This window comes from Sebastes fasciatus, chromosome 10 (assembly GCF_043250625.1).
Source record: "Sebastes fasciatus isolate fSebFas1 chromosome 10, fSebFas1.pri, whole genome shotgun sequence".
NCBI lineage: Eukaryota > Metazoa > Chordata > Actinopteri > Perciformes > Sebastidae > Sebastes > Sebastes fasciatus.
This window is the reverse complement of record NC_133804.1, coordinates 7,146,861-7,169,846: the sequence shown is the minus strand read 5'-3', so window position 1 is coordinate 7,169,846 and position 22,986 is coordinate 7,146,861. Positions and strand designations below refer to the sequence as shown.

The following is a 22,986-nucleotide window of genomic DNA, read 5'->3' as shown; positions in this document are numbered from 1 at the left end:
CACACATGACAATGACCATGTAATAACTAGAAAATGATGCTGAACATCATTTTACAGACTATATGTGGTCTTTATATATATGAATCAGACTCCATGGTTTGCATTTGCACCGCTAGGGGTCGTATGAGGTCCGCCTATGTGCCTCTCTCTCTGTCCCGCTGCCGTGTGGCTGGCTGGCTGTTCTGGAGGAGAGTTAATAACGTTTCAACTACTGGCTGTAATTACAACGCACAGCCTTAAGAACAGCACATGAATGGCGAATGATTCCCTGCATACATATCACAACATTTGCATGCATTAACCCCGGTTCGCCCAGCCTTTCCTTAGGCCCTGCCACCAAGTCAACAAGTCCTCTCACACTCACTCTGATCACACATTGGCTCCATCATGGATGATGCGCTATACAGTACGGACAGGTGTGTGTGTGTGTGTGTGTGTGTATGGGGGGTAGATTATGATTTGGCATCTGATGAGTTAAAATCTTCAATGTCCAGCCTTGGCCTCTGTCCCTCTTCTTTTTTTTTTTTTGTCTTTTGCGTCAGGTATTGTAAAAAGAAGCCACTTGGAGCTCAGAGGGAGGTAGAGCGACATAGAGAAGCAGTGAGGGAGACATGGGGGCCGAGCTGGGCGTTGACTGGCAGACCTGATATCCAATCAGGAGAGAGCTCTCAGCGTGACTTCCAGCCGCGGGGGCTGAGAGGGGGAGGCGCGATGCGGGGTAAAAAAAAAAAGAAAAAAAAAAAAGAAGCAAATAGTTGAGTGAACAGCGTCAGTAGAGAGTGGAGTGGAGTGGAAGGGACCGCAGTGAGGGAGCAGGGTGCCAAGAGGAGACACCGAGCCACAGAGCAGGAGGACAAGTCTGACTTTTATTTTATCATTAGGGGAGCATCACATAAGAAAAAATCTCGTATTTTTCTTTTTATGGATATTGATTTATTTTTTTCCTCTATAACTCCTTTTCCAGACTGGTTCGATCATCACACCAGCAGCAGCACTGACTGACTGCGCTTCATTGGAATGTGCGCTTGTGGAGCATCTCCGGGACGCGTCTGAGGAAGCAAGAGATAGAATAAGAAAAAGAGCTTCTGCAGTCTTTTAAAACTCCTTTAATAATCCTAAAAATGGCTCTCTTTTAATGAGACACATTTGTCCGGACGCCTTATACATTTTTGGAGACTTTTACGCATTTTGGAGACTTTGTCTCCCGACTGAAATGGGTGATGGGAATGGACTTTTCCCCCATTAACAGAGGATAATAAACGTTTATACAATATTTTTTCTACCACAAGTGCACTTGTTTTTTTCCCGGCGATGATTGTGTTTTTGATAGCCCTGTGCATCGCGGATGGAGCTCTCTCTCAGATCCGCTACTCCGTGCCGGAGGAGGCAGACCATGGCACCTTGGTGGGGAATATCGCCGAGGACCTGGGTCTGGACCTTACCAAACTGGCCTCCCGCCGCTTCCAGGTGGTGCCCAACTCTCGGACACCCTACCTGGAGGTGAATTTAGAGAACGGCGTCCTGTTTGTCAGCGACAAAATCGACCGCGAGCAGATCTGCAAGCAGAGCCCGAGCTGCCAGCTCAACATGGAGGTGTTTCTGGAGAACCCGCTCGAGCTTTTTCGGGTCGAAATCGAAGTGGTGGACATTAACGACAACCCGCCCGCCTTCCCGGAGACGGACATCACGGTGGAGATCTCCGAAAGCGCCCTTCCCGGTACCCGTTTCCCGCTGGAGAGCGCCTTCGACCCGGACGTGGGCTCGAACGCGTTACGCACTTACGATATCACCACGAACAACTACTTCTACCTGGACGTGCAGACCCAAACGGATGGGAACAAGTTCGCGGAGCTGGTGCTGGAGAAGCCGCTGGACCGGGAGCAGCAGGCGGCGCACAGGTACGTGCTGACGGCGGTGGACGGCGGCCAGCCTCCGCGGACCGGCACCGCGCTCTTGGTAGTCAAAGTGCTCGACTCGAACGATAACGTGCCGGTGTTCGACCAGCCCGTCTACACGGTGAGCCTGTCGGAGAACGCTCCGGTGGGCATGCTGGTCATACAGCTGAACGCCACCGACATGGACGAGGGACTGAACGGGGAGATAGTTTACTCCTTCAGTAACCACATCTCCGGGCGCGTGAAGGACCTGTTCAGCATCGACCCGCGCACCGGGCGCATCGAGGTGCGCGCGGAGGTGGACTTCGAGGAGAGCAGCTTGTACCAGATCTTCGTCCAGGCGAAGGATATGGGTCCGAACGCGGTGCCCGCGCACTGCAAAGTGCTCGTTAAAGTCACCGACGTGAACGACAACGCGCCGGAGATCACCTTCAGCACCGTCACCGAGTCGGTGAGCGAGAAGGCGGCTCCCGGTACCGTCATCGCGCTGCTGAGCGTGACGGACCGCGACGCGGAGGAGAACGGACAGATCCACGTGGAGATCCTCGGTGATGTTCCGTTCAAGTTAAAAACGTCCTTTAGGAATTATTTCACCATAGTGACAGACGGCCCGTTGAACCGGGAGCTGGCGGACTCCTACTCCGTCACCGTGGTGGCCCGGGATAAAGGGACGCCCTCACTGGCTGCCAGTAAGTCCATCCGGGTCCAGGTGTCCGACGAGAACGACAACGCGCCCACGTTTACGCAGAGCATATATGATGTGTACGTGACTGAGAACAACGTGCCAGGGGCGTACATCCACGCTGTGACGGCTCTGGACCCGGACATCGGTCAGAACGCGCTCATCAGCTACTCCATACTAGAGTGTGACATCCAGGGCATGTCTGTCAAAACCTATGTGTCCATCAATGAGGAGACAGGCTACCTGTACGCACTCAGGTCCTTTGATTACGAGCTGCTGAAGGATTTCACATTCATGGTCCAGGCCAAAGACGCGGGCACCCTGGAGCTCTCCTCCAACGCCACGGTCAAAGTCATCATCGTGGACCAGAACGACAACGTCCCCCAGGTGCTGGCCCCCCTGGGGAAGAACGGCACGGCCAAGGAGCCACTGCCACGCACGGCCGAGCCGGGCTACCTGGTGACCCGTATCGTGGCCATGGACGCGGACGACGGCGAGAACGCCCGGCTGTCCTACAGTATCCAGCGGGGCAACGAGAACGGCATGTTCCGGATGGACTGGAGGACGGGCGAGCTGAGGACGGCGAGGCGGGTGTCGGTCAAGCGAGACCCCCACCAGCTGTACGACCTGCTGATAGAGGTGAGGGACCACGGCCAGCCGCCGCTGTCCTCCAGCGCCAGCGTGCTGGTGGTGCTGGTGGACAGCGTGGCTGAAGGCCGCGGCGGCGCCGGCGACCGGGGGAGCACCGCGAAGGCCAAAGACGGCACCCTGGACCTCACGCTCATCCTCATCATCGCCCTGGGCTCCGTCTCCTTCATCTTCCTCCTGGTCATGATCGTGCTGGCCGTGCGCTGCCAGAAGGACAAAAAGCTCAACTTTTACACCTGCCTGACCAGCGAGTGCTGCCTGGGCTGCAGCTCCTGCTGCTCGCGGCAGGCCCGGGCCCGCAAGAAAAAGCTCAGCAAGTCGGATATCATGCTGGTGCAAAGCGCCGGTAACGTCAGCGGGGCCATTACGGCTCAAGTCCCCGTGGAGGAGTCAGGGAGCTTCGGCTCTCACCATCAAAACCAGAACTATTGCTACCAGGTATGTCTGACTCCGGAGTCTGCCAAAACCGACCTCATGTTCCTAAAGCCGTGTAGTCCGTCTAGGAGCACAGACACCGATCACAACCCGTGCGGGGCCATAGTGACAGGGTACACAGACCAGCAGCCTGACATCATATCAAACGGCAGCATTTTATCAAACGAGGTAAGAGTCCCTCTCATACCTACAGTTTAACCCCCCTCAGCATGTTTAAAAACCTGATTCATACCCAGAACCTGCCCTTTATAGACTCATGCTGCCTTGCCTGTTTGATACAATCTGAATCAGCTACAAAAAATATGTTTCATACAGGAGCCATTTCCATGTCCTGATTCCCCCCCCCCCTCAGTTCAGCAGCATGTCAGGTCTACAAATGAGTGCTAATACACACAGTGTGCCACAACATCCTCTGACTTATTTCCAGGACTAAGGCACTAAAGCAAAGCACAATGATTAGACTAGCTGTTGCTGACATGTTGCCTTTAGCGGTCCACGGGGAGGTCGGCCCTGAAACAGCAACGGCTGCATGTTTGTGTTGTAATGATACAAATCTGAATAAAAGGAGTGTATAAAAGGATATATGGTGGCTCGGAGGCTGCTGGTTGCTGTGGGTGCATATATGTGTGTGTGTGTGTCTGTATGCCCCCCCCCAACATTACAGTGTGTGGGTTGCATCGTGTCTGGTTCGGTGGCGGTGACGGTGACGGTAATCATGTTACACAAGGTGCTCGAGCGCGACACACACTGAAACTCGGCCCTTTCTCTTTCAGACCAAACACCAGCGAGCCGAGCTCAGCTACCTGGTTGACAGGCCGAGACGTGTCAACAGGTAAATATGGAAAGAGACTCTCACTGGCCTTTTCTGCCGCTCACACTGTCACATCCACTTGTGTAATAAACCGTTCACCTGCTTCCCTACTTCATTCACTGATAAATCTCATTGCTGTGACGACGCTCTCCTATAGATGATGGAGATGGGAATTGAAAACTGCTCTCAGTGAGGGCTTTGATTTAACGCTCTCTTTGTTTTTTTTCAGCTCGGCGTTCCAGGAGGCAGACATGGTCAGCTCCAAAGACAGCGGCCACGGAGACAGCGAGCAGGGAGACAGCGACCACGATGCCACCAACCGAGGCCATTCCTCCGGTAAGACCTCGCTCTGCTTGCAAAGTGTTGATTCACCTGCCTCTTTCTTCACAATGGGTTTACTTGATTGAAGCAGCGTGTTCAAAGGGCAGATCGATGGCTCTGTCTTCTACAGGACTGGAGTTTGCTGATTAGCATGTGGTTTACTATGCACTGTGGATCCAGGAGCAGATTGTCTCTTCGGAGCTTGATTCTGGACTCTTCTTGCTCAGTAGCAGCACATTGTGTCTGGTAGGGGGGAAACATGAAAGCTCATTTTAATGAGCATAACACACGGCTAGAGTCAGCATCATCTGAGGCATTTCTCTGTGTCCGACAATCAGCGTGAATGCTGATGGAGTCGTACTTTTGAGACATTCTGATTTCTCTCTAGAAAAAGAGAAAAGCTTAGGACGGCTGGAAACAGAATCACATCCTGTCCCTGTGAAGAGCCGCCTCCGACTGCTCGCCCTTGATGGGAACACGTCTCTTAATATTTGCGTCGGTCTTTTTTACTACACGTGATGATATTATGTCGACGGGGCAGAAAGCGAACCCCCCCCCCCCTCCGGCGCTGTTGTTTGTAAATATGTGGCGATGTTAATGAGGAGCCAGCTCCTCTGTGAGCTCGGTCACTTGGTGCTGGAGACCACTCCACGAGACGTGACAGGCTTTTTAATGAGGCCGCGCTCGCGCTGGAGTGCTGGGAAGCGGACCAAATAGGTTGCGGGGCCGTCGCAAAACAAAACAGACGATTCATTCGTTCATTAGATTAATTAATGCATTCATTCATGCAGCTACTCTCCAACTGCACTTCTCTTTTTCCTTCCCTGACCACATTCTGCCATACTTCTTCTTTTAATCTCCCCTTCCTAAAGCAACCTATCTGAGCTCACACAATAGGGCCCCCATTGAGTTCTGAATGCCGAGTTTTATGTCTTCATTCATTTCTTTGGTGCGGGCCCTCTGTGGACGGAGCCTGTCATCATGTCTGGTCAGCCGCAGCAGGGGCCCTGGCTGTGCCAAATGGAGCTCGCCTGCCACTTCCACTGTCACTCCAGTAGCCAAAGCCTAGGATGGGTTTACACAGAGCCCGGTAAACAGAAACACACAGAGCTGAACCACCGCAGCAGCCCCCCTGTTTTTAGTTCTAACAAGCCCAGAGTCAGACTGCTTCAGGTTTTTTCTCCTTCACCACTGTGGAAGATTTTCCCTGCTAAGCGGGACCGAGGCAGCCAGCTGCTTCATGTGGATGGAGTTGTCCTATTTTGAGTGCATTAGCATTTCATGTGAACGCTGCCAGCCAGAGTTCATATTCTGTTATGAATAGTCACACTCTGTTATACAAGTAGGGCTGAGTAGCATTTGAAATGTATACCTGAGTTTCGGTGTCAAAACCAAAAGGGACACTTTGTTTGATGCGTTACTTTGAGGAACATAAAGCTCTTTTATCATAAGGCGAAAACATTGTTTTTCATGCACTGGCCAATTTTGAGATTTGGGGCTATTTTGCCAACATTGAGGTGTTTATTTTACTACTTTGTCTATTTGTGTCTGTAGATTTCTCCTAAATTCACCAAGATTTGGCATTAGATAATGTCTCATTTGCATATTTAAACGTAAAATTTCAGAAAACTTGTAATACAAAAGATGCTTGTCTTAATGTAAGTAATCAACTGGGGACGTTTCATGGTGATATCTATTAGTTCTATTTTTTTTTTACCATATTCACATGTAGTGTTTTCAAAATGTATGGAATTTTACAATCCATACCTTTAAGGGCCGTTTATTCAAAATGAGTTTATTCTCATTCATCATTTATTCTCTGAGCCAGAAATCTCCAATAGTACTTACATACACAAACGTCCTAGTTTCATTCCTATCAATATTCTGAAGGTTTTTACTGGGGGCTTTGTTCATGTATCATTCATAGCCTGCTTTCTATAATACTTTATTCCTAAAAAAAAATGTGGCGGAAATTTAATTTTTTTCATGTCAACAGTATTTTCTGTTTTATGGAGTGATAAAAAGAGATATCCAAATTTCCTCTGTAAAAACCTTTGACTCTAATGTGTCAACAAAAGAAACAAGAATTTTGAACCTGGTTTTATCCAATATGGAGATTTCTGTTCCGGAAATGTATGCAAATTAGCAACATATTTGACAAGATAATGCCTCATATGTATATTTAAACTTAACATTTCAGAAAACTTGTAATACAGAAAAATAATAACCTTAATGTAAGTAATCATCTGGGGAAGTTTCTTGACAAAACAACACATGACAAGTGTCTCATGAGTATATTTTAACAAGCGCATGTATGAATCTGATCAGACATTAAATGCTAGCTTTTGGTACTTGGGGCTATGGACACATTTCAGTCGGTACCACAAAGGTATTGAGGTTTAGCATCACTTTTTCAACACTGGGGGACATTTTCTGTCCTACTCAGTTGTTTTATGTCCTATTTCGAGTGTGTTAGCATTTCATCACCAGCCTGCCTGTTCATACAGTCACCGCTCTCGTACGCCGTGTTGTGTGTCCAGTTGTGATGCAGCGGAGGGCCCCAGCAGCACTTCACTGCTGACTTTGAGTACCCTTGGTGTGGCAAATAGGATACAGTTACTTTGTTGTGGAGTTATCAGCCAGCTTAGTGCCTTTAAACAGATTATTTGCTGTGCATTAAGTCTTTGTTTGATTAGGATAATTGATAGCGTGGCTTAGCGTCCCACAATTTCTGCTCCCACAATGCTGACGGACAGAACACGGGCTTTCCTCTCTGTGTGCTAATTCAGTTTGTCAGCGGCGAGGGGTACACTCGAACCGCATCAGTGTTTAATAAATGCTAATGTTAAATAAACACGTGTCCATGCCATCCATCACAATGGTGTGTTAGCCTCTTCTCTTGGCTTTGACAGGGGACATCAGGGGGAAGCAATTCAATCTTGTTTTTTGTTTTTTTCCAGAGAGACGTTTTTGTCCATGTAATCAGATTTATAGGAGCATATTGTATTTTTTTAACTTGAGCTAAATTTGTTGAATTAAAGCATGAACATCACGCATTGACGGATAAATAATCCAATAAGATTAGTTTGAACGTGTTGAACATGCTGGAAAACAGGCCTCACAGAGGAGGATGGTGCTGTTTATCCTCATTGCCCCATCATTTCTCTTTCTCTTTCCTTTTTTAACATAGTGGTGGTTGTACAGTATTTTTGACAACCACCTCTACCAGATTGTTGACACAGTGATTTGAGTTCTTTTTTCCCTGCTGCTGGCTGTGTTGTCGTGCCAACATTTTTCTGCTGCTTTATGTCGACTCTCTTATTCCTCATCAAGGATGCACTTAAAGAGTCACAGAAATCATATGAACATGATGAAAAACAACATGACTCTGCAATTTCTAAGTCATTTTGCATGCAATAAGAACACCTGCTTTTGCTGTGTCATTTGTTTGCCATGTAGTCTGTACTGACTGCAATGTAAAGACATCCGAGTGAATATGCTACGATCAGAGCTAGTGACGTAGGAAAACAAGTAAGAAAGTGGTTACGGTGGGTGGGTCAAATTAACACAGCGTTCATGTCCCAAAGTGTTGTTGAGTTATTTTTAAATCACATTAGTGACATTAGTGACCTTTGCGATGTGTTTTACGAACCTTTATGTTGGTATTTTACTTAGTTTAAATACTTATTTTAAGCCCGACCATGATGTTTTCTCTAAGCGGTGTTGTTTGCTTAGAACATAACTGTGTCCGTTTCGTGGTAACGACTTGACGTGAAGCGACCGCAAAAAGCCTAAAATGTGTTATCATGACGCGTGGACTGTCCTTAAAATGTCGTGTTATTTACACGCCTTCTCATGGGATCAGGTTGATATATAGTCGGAAAATCAAAATCAAAAAACTCCCTTGTTGGCTGAATCAGTGCCGCGATTATCTTCAAGGCATGTCAGGATGTGGTGGAGAGTGACTGAGAGTGTTTGAGAGAGAGGATTTGCAGTAAAGGTCAAAAGCAGGATTTAAATGAACAAATACTGCCCATTATGTGCAGCGTGCAGATGTGTGTGGGGTTATGGCAGTGATGATTTTTCACCGTGGATGCATGTACATAAGTTTGGTAAAAGCCGAGAGAAATGCGTACATTTTAGCATTATAATGACTGATTATTTATATCACACCTACCACTACCACTGCCACTGCTAATACTACTGCTATTTAACACATTGTTGTAAAATATGCAAAATGTGCTACCTCAGAAAATGTCTCTGCTACTGTAGAAAACAATGTGAAAACATGTTAGAAGAGCTGAGACATTTTTTTTTTTTTCACAAGATGCCACAGCACAAAGTAATAACATCACATAGCAGCAGCTGATTCTGTCTGTCCAGCATTCATAAAGCCCACAGGGATTCTGTTTATTTTATTGCTGTTGCTAAAACACAATTTCTGAAGCAAACTAGGGCCCTCTTTGTCAAAACCCTACACACAAAAAAACAAAAACATACACACAAGACATAAAATATAACAAATCATTCAAAACTATATAAACCAGGGGTCTCCAACAAGTAGCTTGCGAGCTTACAGTAGGTCACTACCAGTAGCTCGCTACCAGTCGGTCACTACCTGTGTCTGAGTGGCTCACTAAAGGTTACCAGAATATGGACATAAATTTGATAACACAAAGTCTCATTGTAAACCAGTTTAAATGTCTGTCCAATCACAGACATTGCGCCCCCTTTTGACACAAAATGAGTATTTGCCAATCAGCTGTCAATTAAACAAGATGCGCTGCTTTCAAATTTCACGACATCATGGACGCGGTAACATTTGGCGATGTTAGCATACACCAGATTTGACAATGACCGCAGAAAATAGCCAGGCCAAGAGAAAGCAAACAAAATCTACTATTTTAATGAGGAATGGGTGATGACAAATGTTCGTGTTTCATTTGCGGTGCGAGCGTGTCAGTCGGTAGAAGATGTAACGTCGAGCGCCACTTCACCAAAGTCCACGGCAACTTTACACGTGATTTTCTGGCTGGTAGTTATTTACGAACGTAGCAGGTAAAGGAGCTGAAAACAACGCTTAAGAGACGACAGTCTCTGTTTACCAAACTGACGAAGAACGCCAACGTTTCAGCAGAGGCTTTGTTTAGTGGCGCACATCCTAACAAACCACAAAAAGCCCTTCACCGTTGGCGGGATTGTAATAGAAGCGATGACTGCGGTGGCTGCAATGTTATTAAAGGACCATGAATGTAAGACAGAAATGATGTCTGCTATTGGCGATGTACAACTATGTGTAGTTCTCGACCACCTCCATTTTGTCAAATTAGCTCTCAGAGGGAAAAAAAGGTTGGAGACCACTGCTATAAACTCTTCTAAAATATTATTATTATTTTTGCATCACAACTTTACACACTAACATCAAAAAATATATCTTTCTTCATGCCAACTGCACACTGATATGCTCAGTATAAAACACTATTAACTAGAGTCTTTGGCATTTTCATTCATAGCATGCTATAAATAAAGACTATGAATACAAATGCAATATGTTTATTCTCAGTACTCATATATTCATAACAGTATCAGACACTTCCTCTAACTCTCTCCAAAAGTGGTCTCCATTGTCCAAAGAGAAAAGAAAACCTGAATCCTATTTATAGTGTTCAAACTGATTTCTAAGTGATCTAATTGGTTACAGGCGTTTTCCCAGGTGCATTCTGGGTGTAGGTGATTGATGGTATTTCAATGTCAGTGTTAAGCAAACAACACACACAGGCTTTTAGTTTTGAATGAGGTGGGAGAGGGGACTGTACTTAGTGTAAAGCAGACAGTGTACTTATGGTTTATAGGGATGTGTATTGGCAAGAATCTGGCATTACAATATCATGATACACGGGTTACGATTCAATATATTGCCATTCTGTAAGTACGGCGATATATTGAGATTCTGATGGAGATTGACCGAGTTAATCTTTGCATGTAAACTATTAAATAAAAACCGATACAGTGTTTTTGAGAATTGATACAGTATCACAAAACATAATATTGCAAATATTAAATTTTTTTGATATTTTCTTAAACCCCTAGTGGTTTAGCATACCTGGTCAATAGACAAGCTAAATTAGTTAGTTTGTGTCTTGGCAGTGGTGGAAAAACTCAGATCCTTTACTGGAATAAGATCAGAAATATCATATTGTAAAAAAAAAAGATATATATATACATATATATATACTCCACTACAAGTCAAATTTGTGCACTGAAAATGTTACTCATTAGGCTTAGAACTACGAGTTCAGGGTCTCTTACATAACATTAATTGTACTTCCACATGCATAAATTATTACTCTTCCACTAGTCTCCTTCTTACAGACAGATTTTTTTACTACCGCACACATGCATTTTCACTGTCACACACACTAATTTAAAATCATTGCCTGAATAATATATGGATGTAAGATGGGAATGTATGTGTGTATGAATACATGTATGTAAAACAAAGTATTATATAAGTGCGTTCTACCCTCGCATGCATATTTTTTCCCTCTTGCATATTATTCACTCTCATGTGCACGTTTTCACTCGTCGAATCTTCCCTTTGAACTATGTTCCGTTTCATATATTATATATATAACAGTTTTATGCATATGTGTATGTCTGGTCATGACAGGTCATTTACTGTGTTGTGCTGCGGCTCAGAAGCAGGGAGAGGTTCTTGTCCAGTTACCACACAGACAAATAACAGAACACTACATGCAAAACATATAAGCAGATTTGTAATCACTTTAATGTTGTAACCGGTCAAAGTAGAAATCATTTCTAACCATTTTTAGGTTTTATCAGGCTCAGTTTTAAGATACTGGCATCACATAAAACTAGAAAACCTAAGGAATTCATCGGTACCAACCTTGTCATACTTGTCGGGAAGGAGGATAAACAGCGCTACATTTTGGTGAGGAAAAACTGGCATGGCCATTTTCGAAGGGGTCACTTGACCTCTGACCTCCAGATATGTGAATGAAAATGGGTTCTATGGGTACCCACGAGTCTCCCCTTTACTAACATGCCCACTTTATTATAATCACATGCAGTTTGGGGCAAGTCATAGTCAAGTCAGCACACTGACACACTGACAGCTGTTGTTGCCTGTTTGGCTGCAGTTTGCCATGTTATGATTTGAGCATATTCTTTTATGCTAAATGCAGTACCTGTGAGGGTTTCTGGACGATATATGTCATTTTTTTTTGTTGTTAATTGATTTACAATAATAAATATATGCATGCATTTGCATAAAGCAGCATATTTGTCCACTCCCATGTTGATAAGAGTATTAAATACTTGACAAATCTCCCTTTAAGGTACATTTTGAACAGATAATAAATGTGCGATTAATTTGCGTTTTATCACGATTAACTCTGGACTATCATATCAGATATGATATTGACATAATAACATCCATCCATCCATCCATCTATTATCTGTAACCGCTTATCCTCTTCAGGGTGGCGCGGGGGCTTAGCCGATCCCAGCTGACATTGGGCGAAGGCGGGGTACACCCTGGAAAGGTCATATATCAATACATTATGTATTATTATATATTACCATAATCATCAAATAATTATAGTGGAGTAAAAAGTCAGGGTGCAAGAAAATATTGATACACTTGAGCAATGCAATATTATGTTTTGTGATCCTGTATCGGTTCTTAAAAACACTATTGATTTTTAATTAACAATTTACATGCAAAGATTCATGGCATCTAATTTTACTAAATGATTTAAATGATGATTATGAAAACAGTCCATGGTTTATTTCTGATTATCAATACATTGGCTAATTCCAACTCAAAATATTGGGATACTTATTTAATCGAATTCAGTCCCAGAAGCCCTCATGGGTCGACCTTTGACTTCCTAACTCGAGCTGCACTTACAAGCTTTTCTGGCACTTTCAACTTGAACTTGTAGAGTTCTCTGTAGTGCAAGCGCTGAGGGTGAACTCAGAGTTAAAGGTCGTTCTATACATTCTGTGATGGGCACATTTTCCTGTGGAATTAATAAAGTGCTCCTCATTTGCCGCCAGACCCTCCAGGACCACTCCTGTGGCCCCCAGGAGTCCCCCTCAGAGACCCCATTTCCAGTCGTGCTACATGTGTTAAGTACATGTTATCAATATAGCCAATGTCACGCACTTGGAGAAGATTGAGTCGAGGCGCTTATCCACTTTTCTATACCCCACCATCCACCCCCTCTCCACTCCCATCTCTCCCCGCTGCCGTGATGAATTCCTCCTTAGGCCTGCGGTTCATGTTATCACCGTGGTAACAGCTCGCTGATCAGTAATTCATTTTTCAGACCTCTGCATACCAATTACCAAATGAAGGTTATTATCGAGACTTTGCGTTTGCCCTGCGCGAGCGCCGTGCAGAATGCTAAAGATGAGATGAGGCGCTAGAAGTAACGAGGGTCAGCGCGCTTCAAGATCGCATTACTACCCCCCCTCTCTCTTCTGTCTCCGAGTCCTCGTTGGCCTCTCTTGCTTGTTTTTGGCTTAGCGCGGGACATGTTGACACACTTCTTTTTCATCCCGTGTTGAAGTGAGAGGGCAGATACTGTACCCCGCAGCCTCTGGACGGAGCTTCATAACTCACAGCGACTTGTTTGCTCTGAGGAAAATTGTTGGAGAACTACGTAGCGGGTAGAGATAAGGGCATTACCCACAACCTTTATTCACATTTTAAGCACAGCTCAGGCTCTGTGTGTATATGTGTGTGTGTGTGTGTGTGGATATGTGTGATGTGTGTGTGTGTGTGTGTGTGTGTGGGTGTGTGGGTGTGTGTGTGGCGAGGAGTTCAATTTTACAGCTGTAATGTTTTTATCCTCGTGATTCGATAGAGAGCGTCTAATGTGCCAGGGGAACATCTAATTTTGCCAAAATGTCAAGAAATATCAAGATGTCTTAATCTGGCTTTGTGGCTGGAATTACCCTCCCTCTGTCTTTCTTCCTCTCTCTCTCTCTCTCTCTATCTGTGTGTGTGTGTGTGTGTGTGTGTGAGTCTTATCTCTGTGACAGAGTCTAAATGCCACATTTCCCGTTCCCATTTTGAGAATTAACACAGCATCCATTTTGTAATGGAAGCAGAGCTCCGTGTCCTCCTTACACTTTTTTTTTTTGCTGCCCACAATGCAGCACTCCCTGCATGTCCAGGTGCACTGATACAGTAAGTCAGCTCCTCCTGGTGTGCATTCTGGTCTCCCACCCCCTCACCACCACCACCCCACTATCAAGCCGTACAGTGATTCGTTTCCTCCCCTGTAAGAGGTCGTATTAAAACGTAATGTGACGGTGTTATTTATGGCATGTTGGTTAATATTTAATAAGAAACCCTGTCGTTAGGAGACTGGGCACTTTTCCAAGCTGTTAGTGACGGCAAGCCAAATTAATCCGCTTTGTAACAAAGCAAATTCCCCCTTTGCTGACCGCTACAGACACACACACACACACACACACACACACACACACACACGCTGTGCTTACTGGGACGGCAGCAGACCTTAGTCTAATCAGTCTGTATTCAGAGGGATTAGTAGCAGATAGCCTAGCTGGACAGTTCAGATTGTGGCCCCAAACAGCGACTCAGACACACATATACACAACAAGCGGATTTAGGTTTCAGAATACAGGCAAACACGGGATCTAGGCTCTACTGCAAAAAAAAAAGAAAAACATATGGGGCAATGAAAACACAATTTGGCTTAAGGCTTACACTCGGCCTAAATAGCTGCTGAGCAGCTAACGTGCCCGTTAACTCTGTTCCCCTTTGCTCTCTGACAAAAGGTGATTTTTCTCACGGAGAATAGCAGCCATTAAAAACGCCCCGCAAATAATTACTCCACATGAAAGCGAGCACGCTCAAACTAGTTTTCACCTGCAGCCAGCCTTTTCATGGAGGACAATAGGTTTTGAAAAGTGGGTGAGACTGAGGGCCCAGGACAGGGGCAGGCTGGGTAATCCAATACTGTTGAGTTTGTGGTTTGGTTAATCTAATGCCCGGGCTAAAAGGTAGCGCGGGCAGTGTTTGCTGTCGATGGCTTTGAAGACTGCACCCACCTCTCAACTGGCAAACACACACACACACACACACAGACACATGCTCTTCCTTTGCCTCCTCTTCATGGGGACCTTTTTTTTTTTTACAGATGCATGTTGGTGCATATAAACATCTGCAGCTCACACACAAACATCTCATGACCATCTGATTGGAGATCTGTCTGAGGTCATAGCATCATGCTTTCTGTCTGGCGAGCCAAACGCTGAAGAAAGATTCCAACTTTAATTTGCTGCTTTAAGCATTAAGGTCATGTCTTAAGTATTTTTTTTTTCTGGGTTGAGTTTACATTCTACAATTAAAGTATATTTACTCAAGTACTGTACTTAAGAACTAATTTGAGGTACTTGTACATTTAGTATTTTCCTCTTGTGCCACTCTATACTTCTACTCCACTACATCTCAGAGGGATATATTGTACTTTTTACTGCGCTACGTTCATTTGACAGCTTTAGTTGCCTTACAAATTAAGAGTTTGGCACACAAAATATAAAGTGCAGCTGAAAGATGAGTCTATTAATCGACTGACAGAAAATTAATTGGCAACTATTTTGAGAATTGTTTTTTTTCTGTTGGTTTTTCCGTTTCATTATTTGAATGATTTTAATATATTTGAGGTTTGTTACATTGGTTAGACAATCAATCAACAGATTGATACATAATGAAAATAATAGTGCTGTCAAAGTAAACGCAATAATAACATGTTAACGCAAATTCATTTTAACGGCACTAATTTCTTTAATGCATCAACACAATTTATGATTTTTAAGTTGTGGCCGCTCAGTTTTAAAGCTGGAGTGAAGATACTGGTATCATATGAAACTAGAAAAACCTAAAGAATCCATCGGTACCAACCATGTCATACTTGTCAGGAAGTAGGCTAAATAACGCTCCAATATTACGCTAAATTTTGGCGAGGAAAAACTAGCATGGCCATTTTCAAAGGGGTCTCTTGACCTCTGACCTCAAGATATGTGAATGAAAATGGGTTCTATGGGTACCCACGAGTCTCCCCTTTACAGACATGCCCACTTTATGATAATCACATGCAGTTTTGGGCAAGTCATAGTCAAGTCAGCAGACTGACACACTGACAGCTGTTGTTGCCTGTTGGGCTGCAGTTTGCCATGTTATGATTTGAGCATATTTCTTTATGCTAACTGCAGTACCTGTGAGGGTTTCTGGACAATATCTGCCATTGTTTTGTGTTGTTAATTGATTTCCAATAATAAATATATGCATACATTTATTTGTACACTCCCATGTTGATAAAAATATGAAATACCTGACAAATCTCCCTTTAAGGTACATTTTCCACAGATACAAAATTTGTGATTAATTTGTGATTAATCATGATTAACTATGGACATTTATGCAATTAATCGCAATTAAATATTTTAATTGATTGACAGCCCTGGGGCTGCACGATGGTGCGGTGGTTAGCACTGTCGCCTCACAGCAAGAGGTTCAAATCCGGCTTGGGGCCCTTCTGTGTGGAGTTTGCATGTTCTCCCCGTGTTAGCGTGGGTTTTCTCCGGGTTCTACAGCTTCCTCCCACAGTCCAAAGACATGCAGGTTAGGCTCATTGTTGACTCTAAATTGCCTGTAGGCATGAATGGTTGTCTGTCTCTATGTGTCAGCCCTGTGATAGTCTGGAGACCTGTCCAGGGTGTACTCCGCTTTCGGCCAATGTCAGCTGGAATTGGCTCGAGCCCCCCCCGCGACCCCGAATGGGATAAGCGGTTACAGATAATGGATGGATAGATGGATGATAGCCCTATGATAATAGAACAGTCACAGAGGATATTTTTCTGCAAGCGCATTTTCCTGATTATACTTACATACTTTTATTAAAGCATGACTTTAACAGAGTATTTTCACAGTGTGGTATTAATACTCTTACTTCATTGTTATGGCTATTTCTGTCTTGTTTCCTGTGTGTATATCTCTTCCTGAGGTTCCTTTCTTTCTTCCTTTTTTTGTACCGTTTAAGTTTTTTTGGGGAGTTTTTCCTCACCTTAACGGAGGGTCTAAGGGTGCGGAGTGTGTCATATGCTCTACAGATCCTGAAGCACTTTTTAGGCAAATTTGTGATTTGCAATTCTGGGTGCTATTAATAAAATTGTCTTTAGTTGACTGTGTGTGCATGTCCCAGGTTGAGAATGTATTTCTGGTGGCTGACTTCATTAGCATCACAAACTAGAATACTTTAAGTCGTTTAAAACTGAATCACTTCTCAAAAAATATTTCAAAAATATTTCGCAAAACACATTGAAATGTTTCACTAGGAAACAATACAAAATGACAAGTGCTTAAACTGAAGTGCCTCTTTCTTCAGCAGAGAGTTCACATTGTGTGTAACACCGTAGCCTTGGAACAGTTTGATGGGAAAAAGAAAGATATGTTTTTCAACAGTTTCAAGGCAATAAATCTTCTTAACCAGTAATTTAGCCCATTATTTAGTTTAGTTTAGTTATTTCTGAAAAAGACGTGAAACAAATATGCTGGTTTTTAATGCTAATTAAATGAATTTCCTTGATTCCAGTGCAGCAATCTGCTTTACTCGATTCTGTTTCAAGAGGCCGACACTTTCCAGGACAATCCAGAAGCTCTCACTCATTGGCTGAAATAAATCTCTCTAAAAATAAGCATCGAATGCTGAATGAGTCTAAATGACTTGTTGAGACAGATGCTTTTTTTTTTTTTTTTGCAGTAAAGATCATTTTCAGTCCTTTGCTTCTGATGCATTTACTAAAATGTAATCTTGCACATGTAAAATGTATGCTTTTATTGCTTAAAAAAAAAAAACAGATTAAAACGGTGCATACCAAATGACTGTCACAGTGTTGGAATAACAGTGTTGCATAATAATAAATGGGTTTCACCAGCTAGCCGACTGAAATGGAGGGTTACTTATAATATAAACTAATCACGTTACATGTTAAGTGTAGCTGTTACTTGACTGAAGTGAGGGGTTGAATATTTCATAAAATGGTCATATGTTTTTAAATGTAAAAGCTTGAAAGTAGTAATCAGTAGCTGTAGCTGTTAGATAAATGTAGTGGAGTAAAAAGTGCAGTAGTTCCCTCTGAAATGTAGTAATGTAGCAGTAGCATTAAAGGAAAATACTCAAGTTAAGTACATACTGTATTCCTCAAAATGAAGTAGAAATTGTATAGTATTTTTTTTTTTACAAGGAGTTATGCTTTAACAAAGGGCAACCAGCAGTTCCATGAGTGGCTTTCAGAGCCCGTCGCTGAGTGTGTGTGTGTGTTAGCGGAGGGTTTTCTATCCATTGTGCGGGTGGCTTTGATCTTAACGATGGTGAAACAGAAAGCCCTGACATGAGGAATCAAAGAGCAGGTTGCATAAATACATATTGTGCGAGTCTTGCGGAAATACGTGCCGTGCGTGTTTGAGTGTGTGTGTGTGTGTGTGCGTGTATGTGCACGGGTATCATGTTTGTCTTGCTTGTTCCAGAAATGCTAAAGACTTAAACACCTCTCCTCCTCTCCCTCCCTCCCTCCCTCCTCTCATCTACAGGCGCCGATCTTTTCTCTAACTGCACGGAGGAGTGTAAGGCTCTGGGCCACTCCGATCGCTGCTGGATGCCGAGCTTCGTGCCCTCCGACGGGCGCCAGGGCCCGGACTACCGCAGCAACCTCCACGTGCCCGGCATGGACTCGGTCCCGGACACAGAGGTATTTGAAAGCCCCGAGCAAACGGCCGATAAGTCATTCTCCACCTTTGGCAAAGAGACGCCTCTCAGTCACCAACACCTCCACCTCCACCACCACCACCACCACCAAAACCACCACCTTCTCAAAAACCATCACCTCAGCCACCACCAGGGCTCCCTAGAGAGGAAAGAGTTGGAGGCATTTCTGCCCAGCTCCAGAGCACCTTATAACCCAGCTTATTTAAGTGAGTATTGTGTTTTGCTCCGGCCTAAGCGCCCCTCCGCCCCGCTTCTCTGATCTGGTGATCGAATTAGGTGAAAAAGAAAAAGATTCCAAATTCAATTTTCTCCCTGGATTGGCTGGCGGAAGGAAGCGTGAAATTCATTTCAGGTCTGACCCCTGTTCTCCCAGCCCTCCTGTCAGAGTGTTTAACTAACTCTTCCCTCTTTCTCAGGCATCTCCATTATCTCCGACTGTGATGATCTTATCTTCCCCTCACCTACCTTTTCAATTAATTCCCCCCCCCACACACACACACATACAAACCTCCAGCACTGATTGGCCTGTGGGCCTTTCTAAATTAAACATGCCAAAAGCAATTATGATCTATAAGGCTATAAGGTTGCTCTGACGTGGGTGGAGATGTTAGCATTAAGGAAGCTCTGTCTCATTATGGGGGGAAAAAAAAGAAATAGCTGCTATAATATAAGCAGCGCTGGTCTTCTCACGAAGCCCGGCTATGAAAAGTGGCTGTTTTCAATCAGCCAAGAAGAAGAACGTGCAGGCAGCGAGCTTAACATCTCTTCTCATTCGGCACTCAGTCGTCGCGTTGGAACCGAGGATCAAAAGCCAGTTTTTAGATATTCGAGGAGAAAAATAAAAAAGAAAGAAAAGAAGGGAAATTCTTTTTCCCAAGGAATTTCTGTTTCTAAACTCTCATTCAAAGGCCACAAAGAGATACATCCTCAATCACTGCAATTTGGTGATAATGCTTAATTATAATTTTGTCAAGCGGCGCCTGAAGAGGCACCCTCTCTCATCATCCGACACAGCTAGCTGGAATTATCAAACTGTCAGAGCTCCGCTGCTTCCCTAGCGCCATCATTTAAAACCACAGCATGGTGTTAGGAACAGCAGGAAAAATGATTTTTTTTTTCTCCCCTTTAATTAATGTTTTATTCATTTGCTATGCTTTTTTTTTATATTTTTGCGTTTAATCCTGGATCAAAAAAGTTATGTCGAGCAAGCTACCAGTTGCTCGCATGGCAATTTCTTCTTCTTCTTTTCGTAGTGTTTTGTAGCACACTGTGTGCTGGCAGCGTCGCCACATTAGCATCATCAGGTTGACTTTCCATGTAGGTTCTTATAACAGTGTATTGATTACAATGAGGAATTGCAGCGATAGTGTATTTCAGTAGTATAGAGTACACACAGAATAAAGAGCAAGCAATTTAAAAGAAATCATATATCAATATCATCTGGATGAATATAACATTAACAGAACATGTTAAATGAACTAATGGGATCATTATAAAAATATAATTATTATGCATTTTGACAATGAAAGAGTCTAAAGGCGGAGGCGTTTTCTTTTTTGTTTCACACAGAACATGAATCTTAGGCAACATAAAAAAAAGTGACATACTTTTTTGTTGGAATGAGGTCAATATTTCTGAGCTTTCGCACCGCGAAAAAAGGCATCAACTAATCACATTGTGGGTTGAGTTCTGCCTATATTTAAATATTTAAACAACAACATGAAGCTCCGTAGTCCGAACCAAGACGGCAAACTTCATTACTCTTTCGAACCTCGACAAAGGCAGCGCAGACCAGATCCACTTCTTGCGGTCTTACCTTTCACAATAAAAGCCCTAGACACGTAATATTTGCAAGCGAGTATTTTGCATTTTTATGTTGTTTATTTGTCGCCCCCCCGGTGTGTAAAGGCCTTACGCTTGATTTATGCTTCGATACATCCAAATGTTTCTAACTACCATTATATAGATTATGGTGAGGATTTGAGATTATCCCAGCAGTAATGTAACCCAGCAGTATATTTTAAGGAAATATAAAATAAGGAATCTGCTAAGTAATTATAACTGTAGAGAAAAAAATAATAATCAGTCTCAATCTAACAGAAGTGATATAAATACGTTTAGCAATGACAAGAATATATCAACACCATCTACTGGAATGAACATGTCAAATGCACTAATGATATAATCATAAAGATATAGGAGCTTTGCTATTGCAAATAATAGACGTGATCTGAAAACTTCTCCTTGCAACCAAACATCGAGCAACAAACCATTAAACAATTAAACATTTCTGTGTTTCCCTCTTAAGCTTTTCATCCTTCAATTTGAGGCGCATTGTGTTTGTTGTGTGTGCTGTCGGGGGCTCTAATAGTTACCATGGATGTGCTTATTATGCGCTTATGATGCAGCACTCGAGGTGAAGGGCTCCCAATATATCGCTGCGTTTCCCACGAACACCGCCACTCATTCCTCTCTCAAAGTAGATCACTGTGGCCCTTATGCTAATGAGTGCGGGGGTGGCACTGATGTGTGTGTGGGGGGGGGGATAATAGCAAAGAGGGAACAACAGTCAGAAAGAAGGCTGGGTGGGGAAGAGGAGAGGAGAGGGAGTGGAGGAAGGGATAGAATGATGATGCCAAGAGGCTGAAGCTCCCTAATCTGATCAAGTCAGCCAGTGATACACAGAGACTCTTTTGTCCTGGAGGTGCAGGCCTGGGCCTGGTCCTGGCCTCGGGGTCGGGTCAGGGTGGGGTGCTAGAGGGGAGCGGGCGGGTGGGGTTGATAGCCAGAGCCCACTGATTACCATCATCTAACTCAGACATCATGGAGGCGGGGGGACAGAGAAGAGAAGAGGAGGGGGCATGAATAAGAGGCTAGACTCTATAGCCTGTTAAAGCCGAGCATCCCCCTTTTGTTGTTGTCCTAAATAAATTGGCCGTGCAATATTCACCAGCTCCCCCACCCCCTTTCCACCATTCCAATGTCACTATTCCCATAACATCCCCATCACCCCCTTACCCCACTCCACATAGTCACACACACATTATCCATGAGCCATTTCACAGCAGTGAATTGAAGGGAGCTCAGCTGATGGATGTGAGACTTCCTACCCCTTGTTGTGCATGTGTGTGAACCCTCTAATGCTGTGTGAATGAGGTCATTTACGTGCTGCTTTTCTTTCTTTTTTTGTTTTTCTGACATCTCTCTCAGACAAACTTGACCCCCCCCCCTACACACACACATTCCTATCATGCTACTCCTGGTCATTTTGATAAAAGCTAACCAGACTTTGTGTTTTTCTTTTCTGCTTCTTCTTGCAGCGAGGAAAAGGGTTTGCTAGCTCCTTTCGCGTGGACATACCGGAGACCGCGTGACTTTGCACAATCCCTCCCCAATGACCAAGGCTATAAGAAAAAAGCATCAAGTTTTCAACCCATTTTGCCCTCCCCCCGGCCCTTAATCCCTCCTCACTCAGCAAAAATTTGAAAATAAACACTCGAGACTACACTCAAAATGAGGAACGACTCCCTTTTCTGGAATTCCTTGGAGCACTGCCAGGCTTTGGAGGCACCCCACTCTCGGGATTAGGAGACGGTCGGACATGGGGGAGGGTGTGGGATGGATGGATGCAGGCAGGTAGATGAATAGCCTTACCGGGAGGAGCCCATTGTCTCAGCAGGACTGAGAAACGAACAGAGGAGGAGGAGGACGGACAGCGAAGACAGAGAGATCAAACTGAACACTGATCTCTCCAAACTTTTTCCAATCTGCGTGTGCCTGTTTACAGCACTGATGTATACATATTTGAGGAGAAATAATACCCGACGAGGACTACATATGTGTACTGAAAGACAAATCAAAACAAGAGCCACCCAGAAAAACCGCCACTGAGCCCTTTAGGCGTTTGTACTCCCAGCGAGACGCCAAATTGTACAGGAGAATCTTTGTGCATTTCAAAATGCAATACCACTGTTTTAGATTTTTCTATTCTGTTCGTGTGGTCAGGTGTCTCTATTCCGATCTACTTCAAACTTTGTAAGAAAAGATTGTGGGCAGGATATTCTTTTTTTTATTTATGTTTTATTGATGAGTTCTTTTTCACATTTTGTTCTTTTTTTTTTTGGTTTCGGGTTTGGTTTGTTCATCACATCGTAGGCTTGGACAATGTTTGACCTACACTCTTTCTGATTCTGAGACGTCGAGTAGTTTCTATCATGTGTGAGAAGTGTTTACTGTACTCTTTTAAAGTTTCAAGCTGAATATAAAACTCTATATATAAATCTATCTATATCTACTTGTTCTGAAGGCGTGCTATCCGTTTGCTGGGTTCCACATTCTGATTCAGAGGTTTGACTCTTGTTTAAGTGC

At 43.9% G+C, this 22,986-nt stretch overlaps 1 protein-coding gene and 1 long non-coding RNA gene across 4 annotated transcripts in view; both read left to right on the top strand.

The window, feature by feature from the left end:
* LOC141774982 (uncharacterized) overlaps nucleotides 1-22,986 on the top strand; it is a 1,018,885-nt gene that overhangs the window by 464,375 nt on the left and 531,524 nt on the right. The gene's annotated exons all lie outside the window — the stretch shown is intronic.
* pcdh10b (protocadherin 10b) lies at nucleotides 749-22,121 on the top strand. 3 transcript variants are annotated; one of them, XM_074647841.1, is made up of 5 exons: nucleotides 749-3,663; nucleotides 4,434-4,492; nucleotides 4,701-4,807; nucleotides 18,444-18,824; nucleotides 21,939-22,121. In XM_074647841.1, the coding sequence occupies exons 1-5, from the start codon at nucleotides 1,312-1,314 to the stop codon at nucleotides 21,956-21,958; spliced, it is 2,919 nt and encodes a 972-aa protein (XP_074503942.1). In that variant the 5' UTR covers nucleotides 749-1,311; the 3' UTR covers nucleotides 21,959-22,121. The 3 variants fall into 3 exon arrangements, with proteins under 3 accessions (XP_074503942.1, XP_074503941.1, XP_074503943.1); XM_074647840.1 differs by having other exon boundaries at nucleotides 749-3,828; XM_074647842.1 differs by having other exon boundaries at nucleotides 750-3,828; nucleotides 18,444-18,601.